Here is a 20356-nt window from a genome sequence, read left to right as displayed (position 1 = left end):
TCTGAACCTATCAACTTGCTCAAAATATGCAATCTTTACAGTGTGGTGACATGACTTCAACAACGCTGACCGGAAAACACGAAATGACTATCCCATTCTTCAGAAGCCTGGAATGGTTTGAGGCATAGTTCATTAGCGGTTTTCCAGCTCGTGGTGAGAATGACCAACACACATGTTCCGGTAGGAATGTTAACTGTATGTTAAATGTTAACATCAAGAAACTGTAGCTTATTATCTACCGGTACTTCCGAAGTAAATGTTAAGCCCTTGCCCAGAGAATTGAAGGCTTCTACAACCCTATTCCTGGAAGCACTCTTGTCTACAGGACAGCCTAAAATCAAGTAGTCATCGACATATCTGTATACCTTACTTACTACACCTTCTAAATCTTTGGCCAACTCTCTGTCTATGCTTCCCCAAAGAATGCTACTTAGGATGGGAGCTACCTTTGACCCGATGCACACACCCTTTGCCTGTATATTCAACACAGAATCCGACATGTGTATTCGCTAAATAAAAATGCAGTCTAAATAAAAATGTGAGTCTTACCGCTCCCTTTCTGTTCCAGAGAACTTGCCAGTATCTAGCATCAACAAGTTCATACACCAAACCGTCCTGACATTAGCCGGGCAGCGGGCGCGGGCGAGCGTCTCAGTGCGCGTTTTCTGCTGCTCACCGAACATCGCGCAGTCCCGGCGCCGTGGCAGAAATCTTCCTCGCGTGTGTGCTTGCTGCATACGCGAGCTGTAGCCGATGGCTGTCTGCCGGTTTTAAATTTCGCCAGCCAAGCTTCACGCAGCTCCTTTCCCTGCGGCACCGAGCAGTAGCCTACCATGCTGCACACCTCCAAAGGCAGCCACCACCTATTGTAGTACTTTCAAATGTTGTCAAGCAGACACCCAAGGCCGTAAAGCCTCACCACTTAATCAGAACCGCGGTGCAGGCGGGACTTAAACTTTTGTTTTCAGCTCGCTTCGGCGATTCCGAAGCAGCCGATGCGACTGCTGTGTCCACGTGATCCATGTCACGTCACGCCGACGGTGGCGCTAGCTTTTTCAGTGGTGGAGCTCGCCCCCAATACTCAAATAATGCCATCACTTCAGCGCTAAATTTTTCAAGGTTATACAAAGTTTCTTCAAGTGCAAGAAACATATACATAAATTATGGAGTTCTTACGTGCCAAAACCACTTTCTGATTATGAGGCACGCCGTAGTGGGAAACTGGAAATTTTGACCACCTGGGGTTCTTTAACGTGCAGCTAAAGCTAATCGATCTTTTCGCATTTCGTTATCGAAATGCGGTCGCTGTGGCTGGGATTCAATCCCATGACCTCGTGCTTAGCAGCCCAACACCATATCCTCTAAGCAACCAAAGTGGGTAACACACACACACACACACACACGCACGCACGCACGCACACACACACGGTTGGGAAAGCTGGTTGGGCCCCAGCCACCCCTGGAAAAATGAAAACTCTCCACCTATGCATGTATTATTCTACATTCAAACATAAAGGAACGACACATTGCACCATAACTTCAAGAGTATCACATGATGCAAGCTTTACTCGCGTCTGGTGACCTGCGGTCCGACTTGAAAACGTTTTGGAAGTAACTTGCGATCATGGTATTGTGGTCATCACGAGACGCATGTTGTTATTTGATCACATTCGGGAACTGATGAGGGAGACAGTCCAGGGCTGTCTCAGGCAAACAGGCAGCAGGGCTGTTTCCTGTTTAGAAGCCTTTGTGAAAATTACGGCATCCGCTATCCGCAGTAAAATAAGGGCCGGTAGCTCCGAAAGAATTGAAAATGTGTCTCCCGACACCCGGCTGACATGTTTAGCTGGATGGGCCCTCTGCAGCAAGCAGCACGTGGTAGGCGAGCCTTAGCTAGGCGACTGGCCACAGCTGTCTGGCGTTGAGCGATCGAGAAGTGACGAGACGCTCTCCCAAGGTCTATAATTATCCACGAATTTTTTTCTCGAAGCCTTTTATTGCCGTCCCACTCTCCTCGTATCCATCACTCGACTCCACTTGGCATTCTTTTCCATTAGTCACTGTTACACTCTAAAATATTTACCGGTTTGTTCGATGGCGCGGCGGCCGCTAACATTCCTATATTTGTTTCTGCGTGGACTTCGAGGCGATCCTGCCAACTGCCTTTTCCCATTTGTTGTGGCGGTTCTTAGCTACCCTGGCCTAGCACCCCCGTCCTCGATATATGTTGCAGTGCACACATTAACATTCGTTTAAGGCCAAGCTTTTTTTTTTTTCTTTTTTAAAAGTTTGCCCTCATGGCAGAGAAAAAAGAAGACGTGAGAAACTCTTTTGGACAGCGCGTCGAATGAGCACAATGTCCTCTGGAGCTTCCTAGGCGTCAATCACCACATTAGCATCTTCACAGCTGTAATTATCTGTGATCACAAGCAAAACCACTGCAGAAATTGCAGCAGTTATGTTTCTACTATACCCAAGTCCAGAGGAAAGAACCATACAAGGCGGTGGCAGGGGTAGGGAAAACGTGACGTAAGAAGGCAAGGAAACGCTACTACTATAGACACGACAGCGGTTGCGGGGAAACTGGATAAACTTTAGTTCTACATACGGTGACATAACCCTCTCCTCCCTTTTCGAACTGCCACTAGCCCTCACCTTTTCACATCCGTGCTTTCCCTTTCATCCATGTCGCTCTTTCGAAGGCCACCAAAGGGGAGGAGGGGGGGATTGCGTGAATGTAAATTTTCCTGCGTCATTTTACGTGACCAATTACGCTACAGCGTACTATTTTACGAATTTTGCGCTGTCAGCTATAACAAGGTTCGACTGCACTAAATAGGGTGGGAAATAACACTTCTGCTCTAGGAAACCTGTCTTCATTTCTCTGTTCAGGCTAGGCCTAAGGACCACATGAGAGCTGGCAACAGAAACGTGTTGCTGCTGACCTTTGTCCCTCCTGCATTTGCTTGATATCAGAACATGGCAGACCAAAGACAGGACGAATGAAGTTTATTAAGACAGCTACGGGAATGCAGTTGTGCGTTCCATTGGCCGACCGCACCTGCTTCCCAAGTCGCAATATAAAATAAGAACTAAATGAAGTAAAACAATTTATGTATAAAAAGAAAGGTGCACCATTTCACACCATTGTAACTAAATTGACACTCTCGAAATCTGTACACCTCTGCTGTAATGAGCAACAAAAATCTTTTGTTTACACAATTTTACAACACGAGCAAGCCCCATAACACTTTCAATCAGGCTGGCCAGGCTGCTTCTTTTAGTACAGAGATGGCTAATAATGTGGTGCACAACTGACAATATAAATTATGTATAGTACTTTTACCGATCGGAATATACAGCTAAATGTCTGAGCAAGACTGACGTGCTGTCAAACGCACACACCTTTGCCAACTGCCATTTAGTACATCATAATGATATAACAAAATTTCCACAGAAGCACGCATGCTTATGCCTGAACCGTAATTCCATGTTTGAGTCCATTCCAAATGCAGGCGCTGCAGTGGTTACACAGATTGCAAATACAACCTGCACTAAAACCTGTGCAAGCTGCAAAGCAAAGCCTGCACGGCACAGCAAATGAACACACTAAAACCTTTTGTTAAGTTTGGAACAATTAATGATGGTGCTCAGTTCATCAATGTACACTCATCAATTCATGAAGGTCTGCATGAAAAGGCAGTACAAGAGTGTTGTCACAGTGAGTTTAGTGTTATGGCAGAAGGCACAGCACAGGATACAAGGAGCACTGGCCCAAGTGTGGGAAATTGCATTTGTGTTGTTCCCTATTGCAATTTTCAACACGGCACTTCTGCAAAATTAACGGCAACCTACACAACATCACGAAGTCTGTCATGTCCCAATAAGGCTGTAGAAAATAAAATCGTACATGTGTCTGCACACAGCAGCATCGATACTTTTTTTATAGCACAGCACGTAAGTAGTGCATGAAGCTTTAATGTATATGAAAAAAAGAAAGAACACCAGTTCGCTTATGTACATCCCACGTACACTACTACAGGGCAATTTCACCTGCCTCATTAAGCAGTGATGCTAAACCCACACACAACTGAAGGCATATTTTTTAACTACCGGGCAGTTTTTTTCGGGGTCTTCTTGCCAGCCTTGTCGGAAGATGCAGCAGCGGAGGCTTGTCGACGAGGTGTAGGCAGAGGAATTTCCAGTGTTCTAGGCTTGAGCTTGTAACGAATTGGTTTCCGCCTGGGTGTTCTAGCGAGTGGCCTGCTTCCACCACCACTGCTGCTGCTGCTGGCAGTTGCTCTACTGCGTAGGGGAGTTTTCATCAACGTGGTCGCTATCTTGATGCGCTGCTGCTGCTTCCTGCAAGAGGCCGTCGGAGCCCATCGTGTCTGCACGCATTCAAGTTCTACATTAGGCTTTACACTCTCAAGCGGGATTAGCGTGCATGCATAGGCAAATGAGCAAGCGCGTGCACATCCTGTAATATGAAAAGAGTGGAGCCTTGGGCGGGCATGCACCAGGCGTGGCAAGCAAGAGCTTGATTCCTGCGATAACTGCAAACAAAACAATAAATAATTGCAGCGGTTTCAATATTCCAGTGTTCCAAAGAAACCAACTATGCCATGGGAAAGAAAAGATGCTTATTCTCACCAAAGCTGAAAACATTAGGCTTAACTATCAGTACTCTATTCTGCCTTGTCTCTTTGCACGAAGGACAACAGCTTCTAGTTACTACTGGCTAGTCATTATGATGCCAAATGGGAATGGCGTCCTAAAGATGGTGCCAGCTGTGTCGTGGGCATCACATGTTAAACCTTGCAGGTGAAAAAGATACCTTGCACAGCTAGACTCAAGCTGACTAAAGCATAACAAATAAGCCCAGACTGGCAAAGCGTATGATCAAAATGCAAATTTTTTGACAAAGGTTATAAGTGTATAGAAAAAAAACAGTAATATTTCCCTTGGTCAATGCTGTGCCAAAATTTTGACTCCAGCAATCTCAGTTTCAGGTCCTGGATATCATAATCTGTTCACATAATCTGGCAATTATACACAAAAATTCATAGTTTCACCCGAATGGCTAAGCATCATCAGCAATAGTTATCGCTACACCAGAGCTCCTAGGACAGTGCCCTAATCATATGCAGTGGCAACATGCACGTGCGATGCAGCAAGCAAGGCAACTCATGCAGTGGAGCAGAAACAGTGTCTGGCAGCAGATGCCAAGCATTTCAGAATGCTGGCACAATGAGAAACACTGCCAGCAGTATTGCAGGCATTGTGCATCTATGCCAAACAAGATGAGACTAATGAAAGACTGTCAGTGTTGGTCAGAGCACAAAAAATTTTGGACAGATTTATTTTTACATTTACTGTCCCTTTTGTTCAGACCGGCATATACACAAAGCTGCTCAGAAGGAACGGCACGTGTGCGTGCGTTCCGTGTGCACAACACTTGGACTAGGCGGAAGAAGCAGGGCTGCGATCAGGCAAACATGCGCTTTCCGAACATTCCGTTTGGCTGCTACGTCACAAAGTAGGTGGGCTGACGGCAAAATTTGTGAGAACGAGAGGGAGAGCACAGCCAATAGATGAGCGAGCGCAGCCCCGGAAGTTTGCATCACCAATTTTGGCTTCAATGGGAGACGATACATTAACAGCAAGATGTTTCTAGAGCTTAAAAAAAAAAAACAAGTTATACCGAGAACTCTTTCTTTTACTTCTGCAACATATAATCTTTGTAGCTCAAGTTATGCTTCAATGTTACAACCATTTAATTGCCTCATTATTTTTCTTTGGCTGTTAGGGGATATTGCACGCGGACAGCACTGCTTGTCATCTGCTGCACATCTTCTGCAATTGACTGTTCACAGGTCCGTTCCATTTGCCCTGCACTTCGTGATCGAGTTCCTGTCAGTTCAGTACCAGTTCTCGCTTGTGCAGAACCGGCAAGCCACCACCTGCACAATTGCTGCACTATATTTTAGACAAAGCCTGCACTAATAAACAAGTGGCAAGATGCTGTCATGTTGAACTAGTGAAACGAAGAGTGAAGTACGGAACCTCATGGACTAGTGCAGGAAGTGCAGGCGAATCTAATGGACCTGGCATGGCATCCATTCTTCCGTCGTGCCGTCAGATAAAAATGTTAACTTGGTCCTGCACACGTATCAATGCCAGCCTGATTGTTGCTTTTCGGGAACAGCAGTTATATCCGATAAAAGTGATCTGATGAAATTGGTGTTTGGGTTGGCTCAGTCCTTGGGGTAGGCGCGGCTGGAATATGGTGACAGCATGAAAAAGCTGTCGTAGTGCTGGCCTTGGCATCGGTTGTAAGCGGAAAGTGCTTGTGCTTGCCTGCTACTGTTATATAATCTCGGCAACTTTGTGTATGGCATCGCTGGTCAACAACTTTGACACTGATCATGTGGTCATGCCACATTGTGCTGAAGGTGGGACTTGTTCACGGAAAGACTAGCAACCCTCGAATCGCAACGAATGCAGCCAGCACTGTTGTCAATCGCGGAATCCAATAAATGGCACTTGAATCGGGTGGCTTATGCATATAATTGCAATGTATGTGCCGTAAGGTAATTAGTTGAACATTTCATTAGTGATTTTTTGTTAATTAGTCAATTATGCATTTCAATTTTTTGCGCAAGTAATGTCTGCCTCTTCGAGTAGAACAGCTCATGGACTAGAATTGTGCTATCTGCCACAGCCAATTTAAAAATTTTTTTTGAAAGTGTTCACTGAAACACCTGGTATTTCATCTGTGACACACTCTTTCCTGGTTGCAAATGTGAGAGTCGAACCCGGCTATATCAAACTCACATTAAAAGGCCTATAAATTCGATATAAGCCTGCTAAAGAATTGGACGTCATAAAAGCACATGCCATTTATGAAATCCCGTTATTGATGAAACTCGTCCTTGTTACTTTGCGGATGCATGTGTTGGCGCTGTTACAATTTTTATGTCAAATATCGGAAGTCGCTGCTATTTTTGTTCGATGTAACCGTAATTTTTGCTATATATACTCATTGTAACTATACTGTGTTCAGAAATTGTTCGATATAGTACAGAATAATTCTATGTAAACAGGTTTTATATGGTCGGGTTCAACTGTATTAGTACTAAAAGTCTCTCTAGCTTTATAGCACTGTCTGCTGTGCATGAAACAGAGTACAGTGAGTGTGCTTAGATTTAGATATCTCTGTAGCAGCGTGGTACAGCCCTGATTATATTGAAATGCATGCACTACTTCACTAGTATGTGTAGCAGCATGCTCTGGCTATGGTGGAAGCGACAACCATGACGACAAAGGGCAGCCAACATCATCTGCTTCCTTGCGTCCACCTTGGGCAGGTTGATCTTGTTCCTTTGAATACTTGCACTGCACTCAACCTATAGCACCGGTAAGGCAGTGCGACGCGATCGATGGAGTGAGGGGATACCAATAACGGCTGGCATAACTTTAACTAACTTATCTAGATGTGTCCATGAAACTCCACTAGAAAATGTACAGACATTTACATTTCGTAACTGGACAGGGAATGTACTGATTGCAAAGAACAAGGAAAAGATCAGCCTCTGCTTGCGTATGTGCATCACCAAGCTCTTTTGAAGCTTGAAGAAATGTACATAAAGGTCGCCAAAGACACCCAATTTCTGGAGAGCACAATGCCATGTATATCTATGGTGCAACATCACAGTCTCAATCAAGGACATAGCATATTGCCAAGGACCATGCCATTTTGGCAAGCAGTATAGGACAGGGGTTCAGCAATACACTAATGTCCATACTGCTTCAGAAATGAGTGCATCGCTGCACGGTTAATATGACAAAGACAAGAGCCACACAGGAGTGCAAGGCCGGGGATTGATCTAACGATTATGTTGTAATTCTTCGGGCGTTTCGTTGGCGGTTCGAGCTACGGTCCACCTTCGTTATCACAGCAAAGATCAGAGAGTTGCAAGCAGTCAATGAAAAAGAAATCAGATGATTGAAGTGGTCTGCGCTGGATGCATGAAAGAAGACGAAGAAATGGGCTAGGGGAGAAGTGAGAATGAAGAAGTTGGAATAAAATGGTGGACGACACTCGTCTCACTGAGATTATGTCATTTCTGCTGCCATTCTAGTTAGGCACGCTACAATGATTACAGTACTTCCTAACGCAAAATTTGAGTGCAGCTCTACACGTGTTTTCATTTCGCAAAATATGGGCTGCCGTGGACAATGTCTTGTGCGGTACTTGCAAACGGAGCGAAGTGTGGCGTGACTGCCTCGCTAATTGGGAGATTGCACGAGGCATGACATAGGTGACGTATGGGGGCATGATTCACAGCAGCCACCGTAGACAGACCTCCGCTCATGCAGCGCTTTGCTTCCATATATGGTATCGGTTGACGCGTTTACCACATGCTATTGGTGAACAGACGATGGTGCATACTCTGGCGCTATCTCGTAGCAGTCATCACCTCAGAGCCCGCTAAGCATGGCACTATGCTTTTCTTATCATGCTTTTGCCATACCCTCTTCCTCGACTTGCTGCCTCATGGTTCCGCTGCACTCTCCTCCTACGCTTTCCACCTCACGCTCTCTTCGCTATCGCTGTCTTTCATCCACCGCTGCACTCCGCATTTGCCCTTTCATCCTGTGCACTGTGCTCATTGGCTTGATTACACAGAGAGCCAACGCCGAAGGATGCTGACTCTAAATGCAGGAACGGGCACCTAAGAGCGCTGTGCTCTAAAAAAGATTGTAGCACGAAACCTATTTCAACAACATGCACATAATGCTGGGAGAGTCAAGATGCCATGGCAGAAAGACAGCGTGTGTAGCCAAGGCGCCAAGAAAATCAGCAAGATTAGCTTTTGCAAGCACAGTGGCAAGTGAGGAAGGAAAAAAACGGGCTGAGCCTCACTTTTTCGGGGCTTGCTCTTTGCTCGTAGAAGGAACCGGCTTGGCATCGGCTGGCTTCCCCGATGACTGGCTCATTTGCTGTTGGCGGTGCCGTGTCAAAGGTGGTGAGAAGAGAAACTCGCCTTTCGGTGGTGTCGAATGGGAGCCTGCGAGGGTTGTGCCAAACACAATTAACTGCAAGGCCTTCACGCATGTGTCTCGCTTAAAAGCATGGAGGCACAGTTTCTTAGTTGATTAGTGGAGTTCAGTGCCCTAAAGCAATGCTGGAGCTATCAGAGATGCCATAGTGGAAGGTCATAGATCAATGTTGACTACATGGGCGTTCCTTCACACGCACATTAATCTAAATACACAACGTTATTTTTTTTTCCATAAAATTGCTGCTGCTGCCTGGCACACTGTGTCTGGGTTGGTTCAGAGCGTTCACAGTGTGCACACACGTCATCGAAGCCACCTATTATGAGTACTAGCATGTCAAGAAGCGGCATAAGCAAGAAACGTGACAGGATGAGAGCACGACAGGCACGTCTTGCATAGAATAACAAAGCAGTAACAGTGATAAACCGGTGAAAAACAGTTGTCGTCAGAAAGCAAAACAGTGTGTATGTGGTGATACGGTGCCCTGACGTCATCGTAGCCGCCGTGTTTGGGTACTAGCATGGCGAGAGAGCTGTGTCTGTGATGTCACGTAAAATCTATCTCTATGTCGAAGGAGTGTGGCAGAGAGAAGACGTGAGAAACTCGTTTGGACCACACCGCGTCGAACGTGCACAATGCCCTGTGGAGCTTCACGGGCATCGCCACATTAGCTGCTTAACAGCTGTAATTATCTGCAACCCCGCAAAAGCACTGCAGAAATTGCAACGCTTACCTTTCTACTAACGTACAAATCCAGAGGGAAGCTAGTTAGAATGGTAGAGGAGGCAGAGAATGGGTAGAACCGCTGCAATCACGAAACGAGTGTAACAGCCTTGCCACTCTTAATTCGCAGTTCCCATATCAAAGCATGAGGGGGATAGGGAGAAGGTGACTTGAGAAGTAGAAGGCAAGGAAACATTGTTACTATGGACAACACGACAACAGTTGAGGGGAAGCTGGATAAACTTAAGTTCAAGATACGGTAGAGTGTGTTTCTGCTATTTCTAAAAAAATAAGCTCCATGCAAATGTGACAAGCAGGCAACTTGTGCAGGGAGTGCAGAAGCAGAACCGCATTAATTAAAGCGCACCGCAGAGTCTAGGCAACAATACGGAAGTGGTCGCACATCAAATCAGCCCTTCTGTGCCTGCCTCATGCACTTAGATTTAAGGACACGCTAACGAACGCCATGGTGTCAAAATTAATCCGGAGTCCTAAATTATGGCGTGCCTCATAATCCGATTCAAGTTGCATACTTCTGCCATGATTTGATGTACCATGTGAGGCAATAACAATGCTCAACCCTCTCAAAGGTTACAAAACATGGCCCACCACAACGCGTCAAGCAAACACTTCTCCCTGTATGTTTTGTGTACTAGGCAGACAAGCAGCAGTGGTGCATGCAAGGTAACGTTTAACATCAACTCACCACTCTCGTGCTGGACTAAGTATTTAAGAAATTGAAAACTTGCCGTCAACATTACCACTAATTATCTCCAATCAAAGCGAACAGCACGGAAAGCTTCGCTTACATAGATTCCCAACGTGCGTGGGATCTGCAGAATTTCTTAAATGCAGTGAAACATGAAGTTTCTGTGGAATCCTCTCGGTAAAGAAAAAAAAAAAGAGAGGCTTATAGACATTACGTAGCTTATTTACAGGCATATCCAAATACATGTAACACCATTCAAAAATCAACGTCGTCAATGGAGGAGCTTGTAAATGATAAACAATTGCTTTCAGTTGCCCCATGATAATGACTGTTACGAAAAATGGGAAACAACACATTTGCACATGCACGCTGAGAGTTGAGCACAATCAAGGAGAGCACAGCACACTGCTTTAAAGGGACTGAAACATGGTGAGAATGGTCAACTAATAGACTGCTTTGCCTAAATTGAGGCAACAAATTCACATATTGACCCTTTTCTTACAGCAGTTTGCTCTAGAGGAATGAGATGGTGCTTTCGAATGCATGCTGCACTTTGCCTCATCGAAAACGGACAAATACGAAACCACAGCTGCTGCTACCCTGCTACTGTGCACCAGCTGTTGGAAATGCAACTGGGTGTCCCGCTAATGAACTGCGCTCCATTCATGCTGCAAAATGTGGAACAACAGAGGGAAGACATGGGTGGTAGTTTGCTGTAAGAGTAGCGACTGGCATATAACATAGTGGAATGAATCCGTGCGGCCGCTGTTACACAAGGACTGCCTGTTTGCCAGCTCTTCGTGGTGCTTTTCCTCAAGGATAAAAAAAAAATCCACTTATCAGCCAGCACTGCATCGCTAACCTCCAAATAAGGACATAAGCCGGGAACGTCAGCAATTAAGAGTGAATACCGCTCATTAGAAAAAGGTAGTGCCACTTAATGGCACAGTAAGTTTCTCAGACATTATCTATACACATCCACCCCTACCCACACGCAAACTTGCGTCCACTCTACCGCCAATGTATCAAGAACAAGTGAATGGGTGCACACTTGAATCAATGAGCCGAAGCATGAGTGATGGCGACTATACCGACAATACACTGAAGAACTTTTCGCAATGGTCCACAGAGTAAGCGAGTTAGTAACGATAATACGTCTTTGCTACATGCCATCACAAAGTACAGAACATGTAGGTTCCAAGCCTTGAGCACAGCAAGAACAAATCTACCACAACTGAACATAACTGCGAGCGATTAGGCAGAAAATAATCGGATAGCGACCGCACTGAGGAACTTTACTGACTCAGAAACATGACAAACTGCTGCTTCAAAGTGTTTGTCAAATAAGGAAATGAAGAGTAAAACACACTGATCTCAATTCAATTCATAAGTGGGAAGTTTGGACAGTTTGGAATACATTTCTAGCCTCACTTTCAGCACAAGCACTGTATACAGTGTTTGAGCTGTTTGGACAAAGTGTAGAGAGCTCTGAAAGCGTTTACACGTCCTCTGAAGGTGTGGCCAAAGCTTCATGTTGTCCACACAGTTACAGTCTACAATATCCGTCTAAACAGAGGTCTACTGAGCTGCACCAGCGTCATGTGCATGCATTGTAAAGATGGAGGCAGCCGAGGTAAGCAATGAACGCATCACCATGTGATCAAATATGGCGGAACCCATGGGAGTGCCATAAAAACAGTCTACAGGATGCCAAAAAGTAAGGCATTCATAACGAATGACTGAACATTATTGAGCAGCAGTCATCCGTTCCTTCCATCCACTAAGGAAATGGTGCCCCGCACAGCGACCACAGCTTGAAATTGAACACCAAAAATTGCTAAATGTCATCAGACATTGCCAGGACAATCTTTTTGGGCCATAGATAGAGTAACAGAAGTCGGCTGTAGAACACCTGTCATGTACAGTAAACCCCCATGTTGCACTTGCTATAAGCCAGATGCACAGCATAGACTGAACCGAACACAACACCCCGGCATACGGCGTGTCAACCAATTTGTACCCAGCTTACAGCACAGGGCGACTAGGTGCTGTGTCGATTGAGAGGTTGTGCCCTCTACATCCCTCCCCTTAAGAACATATCTGACCCCCAACTTCCTTACAACTCCAGCTTATCAGGTGGTACGACTCTTCACCTATACCTAGTCACTTTACTGGGCCTGTGAGGCGGTCGGATGCTCTGAGTGGAGGTGTCCTCCTTGTTCTTCTGGGTGTAGCCTTTCTTGGTGTTGTTGCACTCCTTTCCTGTGGACTTGGTGTTGGCTGCCTACAGGGTGTTGCCTTGGGGCCTTTGCCACGAACGGGTTCTTGAAGTTATTGTGTCTCCGATCCGCAGTACGTCTCCGAGGTGGCAGCCCCGTTGTTCTAGTTGGAATGAGACCAGATTGCGCTAGATGCATTGCAGGATTGTTGCCTCTTCTGTTTCTACTGTGGAACACCTTGGACACCGTGAAAAACTGAGGACTGTTGCCGAGACCCTTTCTGGTTGTATCCACAGCCAGGTGCCTTCTTGAAGGGTTGTGAGGCTCCTGGTGCGGTGTCGGCGAATGAAGTTTTGCCTGTTTTTTCTTGTACCAAGCATCTCTGTCACCCACATCTTGATGCGCTGCTCTGGATGGTAGCATTTGTTGCTCCTCCTTGGGCAACTCTGTTTGGAGTCTTCTGCCTATCAAAAGTTGTGCAGGGCTGAAGCCTGTGACACCGGTTTTATCTCTGTAGTGCCACAAGTGCCAAGTAGGGGTCCACTGCCTTAAAGGGCCCCTCACCAGGCCCCATAGCAAATTTTGGTTATATGCTGGAAGATATGTGTCCTCAAGGGAGCATTCTGTCGCAAAAAATTTTCATGTCGGCTCATTAATAGCCGAGAGAGAGAAATATTTCAGTGCCGTGAACCCATGATTTCAGAAGGCGAGCTCCACTACATAGCAAGACACTCTCCACTTGCCCTGTCTAGCCTCCGCAAGCGAAATTCCTTCCCTGCGTTCTCCCATACTGGACCTTGAGGATCGCGTGATGCATACGTCACACGTTCCACCTTAATTTGTTTTTTTTTCTCCTCATTTAAAAATTTTTTTTTGCGGCGCTGCGCACTTCCGTTGACAGCGGTTGCATGCGAGCTGTTGTGATGTCTCGTTTCACGCAGCACGTGATTTTGCACACTGTGCACAAGGACACACGAGTAGCAGTATAATTCAGTCCTACACGAATATTGAGGCAGAACAAGCACATCACAGAGCATGGTCACGCGCTCGAACATGGTAGGAAATGGCATAGTTTCGGTATCTGCGCATGTGACTGCACAACCGTGGGAACAAGCAGACGAAGTGGAAGTACATCTCTCTTGCTTCGGTGTGAAATTAAAAAAAAAAAAAAAAAAGCAGACATTCCGTTTGTGTGTTTTATTATTTCTCTAAACTTCAGTTCTTCAAGTCAAGCAACAGATCATACAAATAACAGATGTTGCCTTGAATTATTCTCGAATTCACGTGTCGCCATGAGTGACGTCACACTGCGGACACAACTATGTAGGGACACAACAACGTCACCGTCCGACTTGGAGCACGGTCACCGTGAGGGAAAGGGGAAACGGCTTTTGGATTGAAATTTCAAACCTTTCCGCGGCATGTAGCGATGTAATTCTTTGCAAACACGATTGTCAGTGCGCATTGTATGCTCTGCGTTTGTCAGCTCAAAATGGCCAAACCTGGTGAGAGGCCATTTAAGGAACAAGCTCTTCACTTTGTGCACCATGTGCTTAGCCACTTCATTGGACTGAGGGTAGTTTGGGCTGCTTGTGACATGTGCAATGCTGTATGATGCCACAAAGTGGGTGAATTCCTTGGACTGGAATGGAGGCCATTCGTTAGATTGCAGCATTTTAGGGATGTCATGCTGTAAGAAGGTGCTTTTCAAAAGTTCGATGACTCGGCAGGCCGTTGTTGCCTTAAAGGTGGCTACCCCGAAGCACCGGGAGTTGTCAACTACAAGAAGGAAAGTTTGTCCATTTAAATGAAATAAGTCTGTGCCAAGCACTTCCTAGACATGATCTGGAACCACTGTGCTGCAGAGAGGCTCTGTCGGATTCACACGATATGAAGCGCAATTGACAGCTGGAGACAAGATCCTTGATGTCTGTACTGATGCCCGGCCACCACACCGACTCACGGGCTCGGGACTTACATCTGTTGATACCTCGATGACCTTCATGAATCAGTGCCAACACACTTGGCCATAAGGCAGCTGGGAAAACCATACGAATGCCTTTGAGAAGAAGGCCACTGCAGACCGAGAGCTTGTCGATGATAGCAGCATACTCAGTAAGGTGCAATGAACGCTTGTTTTTCCTTGGGAAGCCACTCTCACAGAGAGAAATTACTGCACTGTGCTCACCATCTTAATCTTGCGCCACTTTGACGTCTTCTGACTGTAGCATTGCTACTGCAGCTGAAATTGACAAGACCTCTGCGGCAAATACTTCGCTGTGCCCATGGGATGACAAGTACCTGCTGGCTCCCTAGGAACATGTGACAATGTGTGAGCTGTGGCAAGCAGCTTTCCTGGGATGTACCACATGTTGGACTGGTATGACATCACTTTGAATCTCAAATGCTGGATGCGAGGTGGCAATGCGTACAGGTCTAGATTGCCAAATAGCAAGACTAGTAGTTGATTATCCGTTTCAACTTCAAACAAACAGCCTTGTAGAAACTCGTCAAACCTCCGAATGGCCCACACTGCAGCTAAGGCCTCCTTTTCGGTTTGGCTGTACCTCCTCTGGTGCTGTCAAGGAGTGGGAAGCAAATGAAACAGGACGCCTGTCTCCTGAAGGCTGCATTTGCAGCGAGACTGCTTTCAAGCCGAAGGATCTTGCATTGGCAGAGACGATCGTTGGGCATACAGGATGGTACTTTGCCATGCAACAGTTGGAGGTAAACATGCCTTTCACTGCAGCAAATGCAGATTCTTGTTCATGAAACCACGTCCATGTGGCATTCTTACCAAGAAGAGCCCTGATCAGGGCTGTGGCTTCCAATGCATGTGGGAGAAAGTGGTCCAGGTGATTGACCATGCCTAAGAGTTGCCACACACCAGCTATGGTTTTGGGCAAACTCATGTCCTTCACTGCCTTGAGCTTGTTGGGGTCTGGGTGGATGCCTTGCGTCGATGCGTTAACTCCAAGGGATGAAACTTCTGTCTGGTGAAACCAGCTAACCAGCTTTCGAGCTGGTTTCACCAGACAGAATCAATCAAGCTGGTGCAAGGAAAGAAGGGCTCATGATGCGGTCGCCGGTGCGGGCACAGCGGCTGGTTGCAACAAATCCTTCTCGTAGGACATGATAGCTGCTGAGTGTGGCGGCTATGACATTTAGGCAATTGACTTGTGTGTACTAGGCCGGCTGGCAGTGGCGAGTGTTGGCGAGGCAGACGAGGGCAACTATGCAGCTGCCGGCTTTGTAGATGGTGAATGAAGGTGCCACCCTTGCAGTAGCTGGTGGGAGGGGCCTCGTTGCTAGCGAAAGCCAAGTGCACCGTGACCACTTCTGACACCATGTTGCGCTTGCTCCAATCCAGATGCATGAACCGCAGCAGCATAGACTGAGCTGAACACAACTCCACAGCATAAGGCAGATCAACCACTTATACCCAGCTTGCGGCCTGTGCTGGTTGAAGGACAGTGCCCTCTACACCCCGTTAACTCGAAGCTGCAAAAGCCTGAATAACTTTTGGGATAAGTGGAATCGCGAAAACAGAAGCCCGCTGGCTGCGCATAGACCACATGGATCCTTTCAAAAATATCGTTGGTAGTTGTTTCGGTCACTCTGATGTGCATTGACACTGGAGACATTGGCGTCTAATGGCAATGGTGTTATACTGGCACAATGCCAAGACAGCATGCTTGCCACTGAGTTATGATGATTGATCTTAATGGTACATTCGGAGCCAGTCATCCAAGCATAACTGTTTTCGGACATCCAACAAGCTGACGCTGCTACTTTCTCTGCATCATAATAAATTCCGGACAATTTTTAACCCTTTGAAGGTTTTAGCCGTACATGTACGGCGGCGGTTTTCTGTCCCACAAGGTCTTTGCCGTATGGGTACGGTGTCGACCCTCCGTTTGAAATTTCGCACCATAATGACGATGCATGCTTACTGGGAGGTGCTGCCACCTCTTAGGACTTGCAAGAAGCGTTTGAAATTTGTGCTACCTTCTTGGGGAGATAAACAGAACTGATTTCTAGCTTCAGCGCGTCGCGCAGACTGCGGCAACACCCCTTTTGCGGTTTCGGTTTCGCCGCACGATCGCAAAGGAGGCGCGCGAAACGTCATTTTTCTCTTTGTCGGCACTCTCTTGCAGAGGTGGTGGAAGTTGATTTCTAACTTGATTGGCGCTGCTCTTAGCTTGTTCATAACTGCCGCTTGCGAGGTGTCCTCGCTCTCAGCGGCAACGCGCTTTCGCGGTTTCAGTTCCTCTACGTGATCGCAACGGAGGCGCGTGAAACTTAATTTTTCTCTTTGTCGGCACGCTATCGCAGGGGCGGCAAAAGTTGATTTCTATCTTGATTGGCACTGCTCTTAGCTTGCTTATCACCGCCGCTCGTGAAGTATTCTCGCTCTCTGCGGCAGCGCGCTTACGCGAGAGGGTGCCTCAGACCTCTGCCCAAGGCAGCCGCACGCAGAGAAGATGTCATGTGTGCACCAACACAACTCGTCGCTTCAAGAGAAGAACATACACGCATTTTAGGTGCGCAGACTGCGATAAGGCGCTGTGTGGAGGCTTGTGTTTCAAGGAGTACCACACGCTGAAATACTATTGAACATTTTGCCGTTCTGACTAATGCTGACACCAAAATACTGTTCCTAATTTTTTTTTTTTACTATTTATTCCCGACTTTATACATCTTGTACATTCAAGATCTGCAATAAAGTAATTTGACCACCTGGGAAAGTTTTTTTCAAAATAATTCGACCCTCAAAGGGTTAACTTCGTAAGACGTAACTACGGAAGAGCATAATTGTCTCCTACATTTATGCCAAAGATGCAACTTAATTATTACACAGAAGGCGTAGATCCTCCAACTACTAACCACTGCATGAATAGAGTAGCACATCATTGCGACCAGCGGTCACAGCGCACTGCTTGCACTTGTGACCCAAACACAGTTCCGTCGCATACTGGAAGCACAAAGGTGCACGATCTGACGTAATCTCACATTCACAAGTTGTAGTTGTAATGCATTAAATATTTATTCTGTGAAGAGTGTCACAGATCAAAAACAACTGTACTGTGAAACACATGGTGAGAGACTTCTACAACTGCATGGCTTGCTTAGCAAATGTAGTGTTGCCTGCTACATGTGAAATAGAGCACAGAACACATGTGCTTTTGTCTCAATACACATATTATTTTGCACTTTGCAGAATAAAACCTTTGGATGCCAGTTCGTGCTTCTACCTGATCATTTGGCTGCACATTGTGCTTTTTTTTTTTTGTGCGACAGTTAATTTTTTTCTGAGACGTACCGATACGATGTGCATATCATGCTTTCCGCTCACCTTTCGAAGCAAGTTCAGTTGGCTTGGAAAGCTTGAATCCCTCAGCATCTGAAATGAACATCTGAACAGTTTGCATACAGCAATCGTAAACATTCACAGCAATAAAGTTATAGCAACGAATGACTCTCTATTGTTTTGCATTTCGGTTTTAGAGTTCCCTTAAATGGAGCAATAAACGTGGAGACAAAGGTTAAGCTGAATTCCCCGATAAGCTGACTTGTGTTCATCTTAAGGGAGTGCAATGCAGTACTTGCAGCATGCAGGCCCTTCTTATAGCAGAGGAGTTGATGGCCTGTCAGGCTTCACTGAACCTGAAGTAGTTGAGTATTGCTGCTACACTGGGTAAGCCAATGGGCACCGCAATATAGCAAATGTTTTGGCTGATAAACTTAGTACAGTGAATCTAAAGGCACATTAATTTTTTGCTTGTTTTGCATCTGTGAAAGCAATTAAAATTTCACATTTACATAAAAAAAGCAAAAAGAAATTTTCAAGGATGGCTTTCAAGTGACTTTCTTAAGACTTAACAAATTACTTCGATTTCCACCAACATTTTCTATGTTCATGCGAACCAATAAATATGCCATAACTGTCACTTTCACCATTACTACATACACGTCAATTCTTTCTTACAATTGTGTTGTTTTGATTGATCAGTTGCAGTACGCAAGTGTAAGAGCAATGCATACAAGAATGAACACTTCTGCATGAGACTGTACGAGAACTGGCGGGCAATCAAACTGAAGGCCTTCAAAACAAGTTTGAGATGCACTGCGGTATCGAAGAGCAGTGGGCTGTCCAGTCAGAATGACTTGACACTTACAGCTCTTTAGTGTGACACCACCACACAGCAGGTTTGGACTAGAATGGGAACAGAGGAACAGATATTGCTTGCAGTTGGCAGGTCAAGGTAAGTGAAAACAAATGTGAAAGTCGCCACTTTAGCACAGCAGTAAAGAAGCTACTGGTGAACCAATACTATATTGTTAAAAGGCCACTTTAGCTTGGGATCTCCTATTCAAATACATGAGAATAGAGAAAGTTTTTCTCGGCAACCACTGAACTGATTTTGATGAGGTCAGCTGCTTTTAACCCTTTCAGGGTCAATTACGTAAATATACAGTGCCGCGAACAAGTTCAAAATGGTCGATGCCATATATTTCAGCGCTGTCTGTACGTTTAAAAGGCACGCCAATTTCCTAACTTTTTCTTTTCTGTCATGTGCTGCCACTATGTGGGAATACAGGGAACCTTACGGTTCGCGTGCCTTTTTCTCTCGGTTTTTGTTGCATGGTTTGTTTTAGAGCTAGTTTGCTCCCTCACGTCTAAACACTACCGCTCGCGCATTGGGGCGCAAGCGGGCGGGCGGGTGGGCGGTTTCGGCTCCTTGCGCTTGCAAAACTGACAGCTATCTCGTTACTAATCGCTGAAAGGGCGACCGCTTGTTTCTCGCTCGTTTAGTGCTCATAGCGGTGCGCATAGGAAGGATGCCGTCGTGCATGCTTTCCATTGCTTCTTTATTTTTTGAGACTCGCGAAAACTAATTGCCTCTGGTTGGCGATAAGATGAAGATTAGCGGAAGTTTGTCACATGTTTTGCTTTTTTGACGGGCACACAACCACAGTTTTCTTGAGTGAGTGTACCTATGCAGTTCGATTATGCTATGGATGTACATATTAGTGCAAGAGCAGGAACATTTGAGTCTTGCGAAATATTCTTGTGTGTGCATTATTAAAGCCTTGAACTATGTGTGTAACAGTGCATCAAATTTTTAATACTTATAGGCTTTTTTCCGTTTTTTATTGTTATTCATGAATGAAGAGTACATATATACTATTGCAAAATATTGTTTTTCTCGCTTTATGGTCACCCTAGAAAAATTACGGTAAATTTTTTTCAAAATAAGTCCCTAAGAAGAATTGGAATCTACAATAAAAACAATGACCCCGGACAGTTGCACATGGCAAAAAAAAAATCAACCCTCAAAGGGTTATACAAAGTCAAAAACTAATAACTGCAGGAAGTGGATTTTCAATTTGCCATCAATTATTTTCAATAAATTCTTGAATATTGCAATATATCTAAGAACTGAAGTACCAAGTTTACAACTTTAAAACTTTGAAGCTTCTACTTAAACCAAATGTTCTGCTCAAGTTTCTGAGGAACTTCACACAATTTTCTGTGGGTTAAACTTAAAAAGCTACATAGTCGACGCTGAAAACACCTTGGAAGGTGACAGCAAGTGCATGCAATAGAAACATAGGGATGTACCCAATTTCCTCC

General features: G+C 45.5%; 1 protein-coding gene across 2 annotated transcripts in view; it reads right to left on the bottom strand.

The window, feature by feature from the left end:
- Nucleotides 1-2992: 2992 nt before the first annotated feature.
- LOC126537748 (protein ELYS-like) overlaps nucleotides 2993-20356 on the bottom strand; it is a 167449-nt gene continuing 150085 nt past the window's right edge. The window contains exons 36-38 of one of the 2 annotated variants that reach the window (XM_055074522.2): nucleotides 18074-18121; nucleotides 8930-9074; nucleotides 2993-4362 (exon numbers count right to left, since the gene is read on the bottom strand). In XM_055074522.2, coding sequence (XP_054930497.1) covers nucleotides 4110-4362; nucleotides 8930-9074; nucleotides 18074-18121 — 446 coding nt within the window. In that variant the 3' untranslated portion in view covers nucleotides 2993-4109. Of the gene's footprint in view, nucleotides 4392-8929; nucleotides 9075-18073; nucleotides 18122-20356 lie in introns of both variants that reach the window. The other variant, XM_055074523.2, reaches the window with a different exon arrangement.

Source organism: Dermacentor andersoni, chromosome 4 (genome assembly GCF_023375885.2).
Source record: "Dermacentor andersoni chromosome 4, qqDerAnde1_hic_scaffold, whole genome shotgun sequence".
Taxonomy (NCBI): Eukaryota; Metazoa; Arthropoda; class Arachnida; order Ixodida; family Ixodidae; genus Dermacentor; species Dermacentor andersoni.
This window is presented reverse-complemented; position numbering and strand designations above follow the sequence as displayed.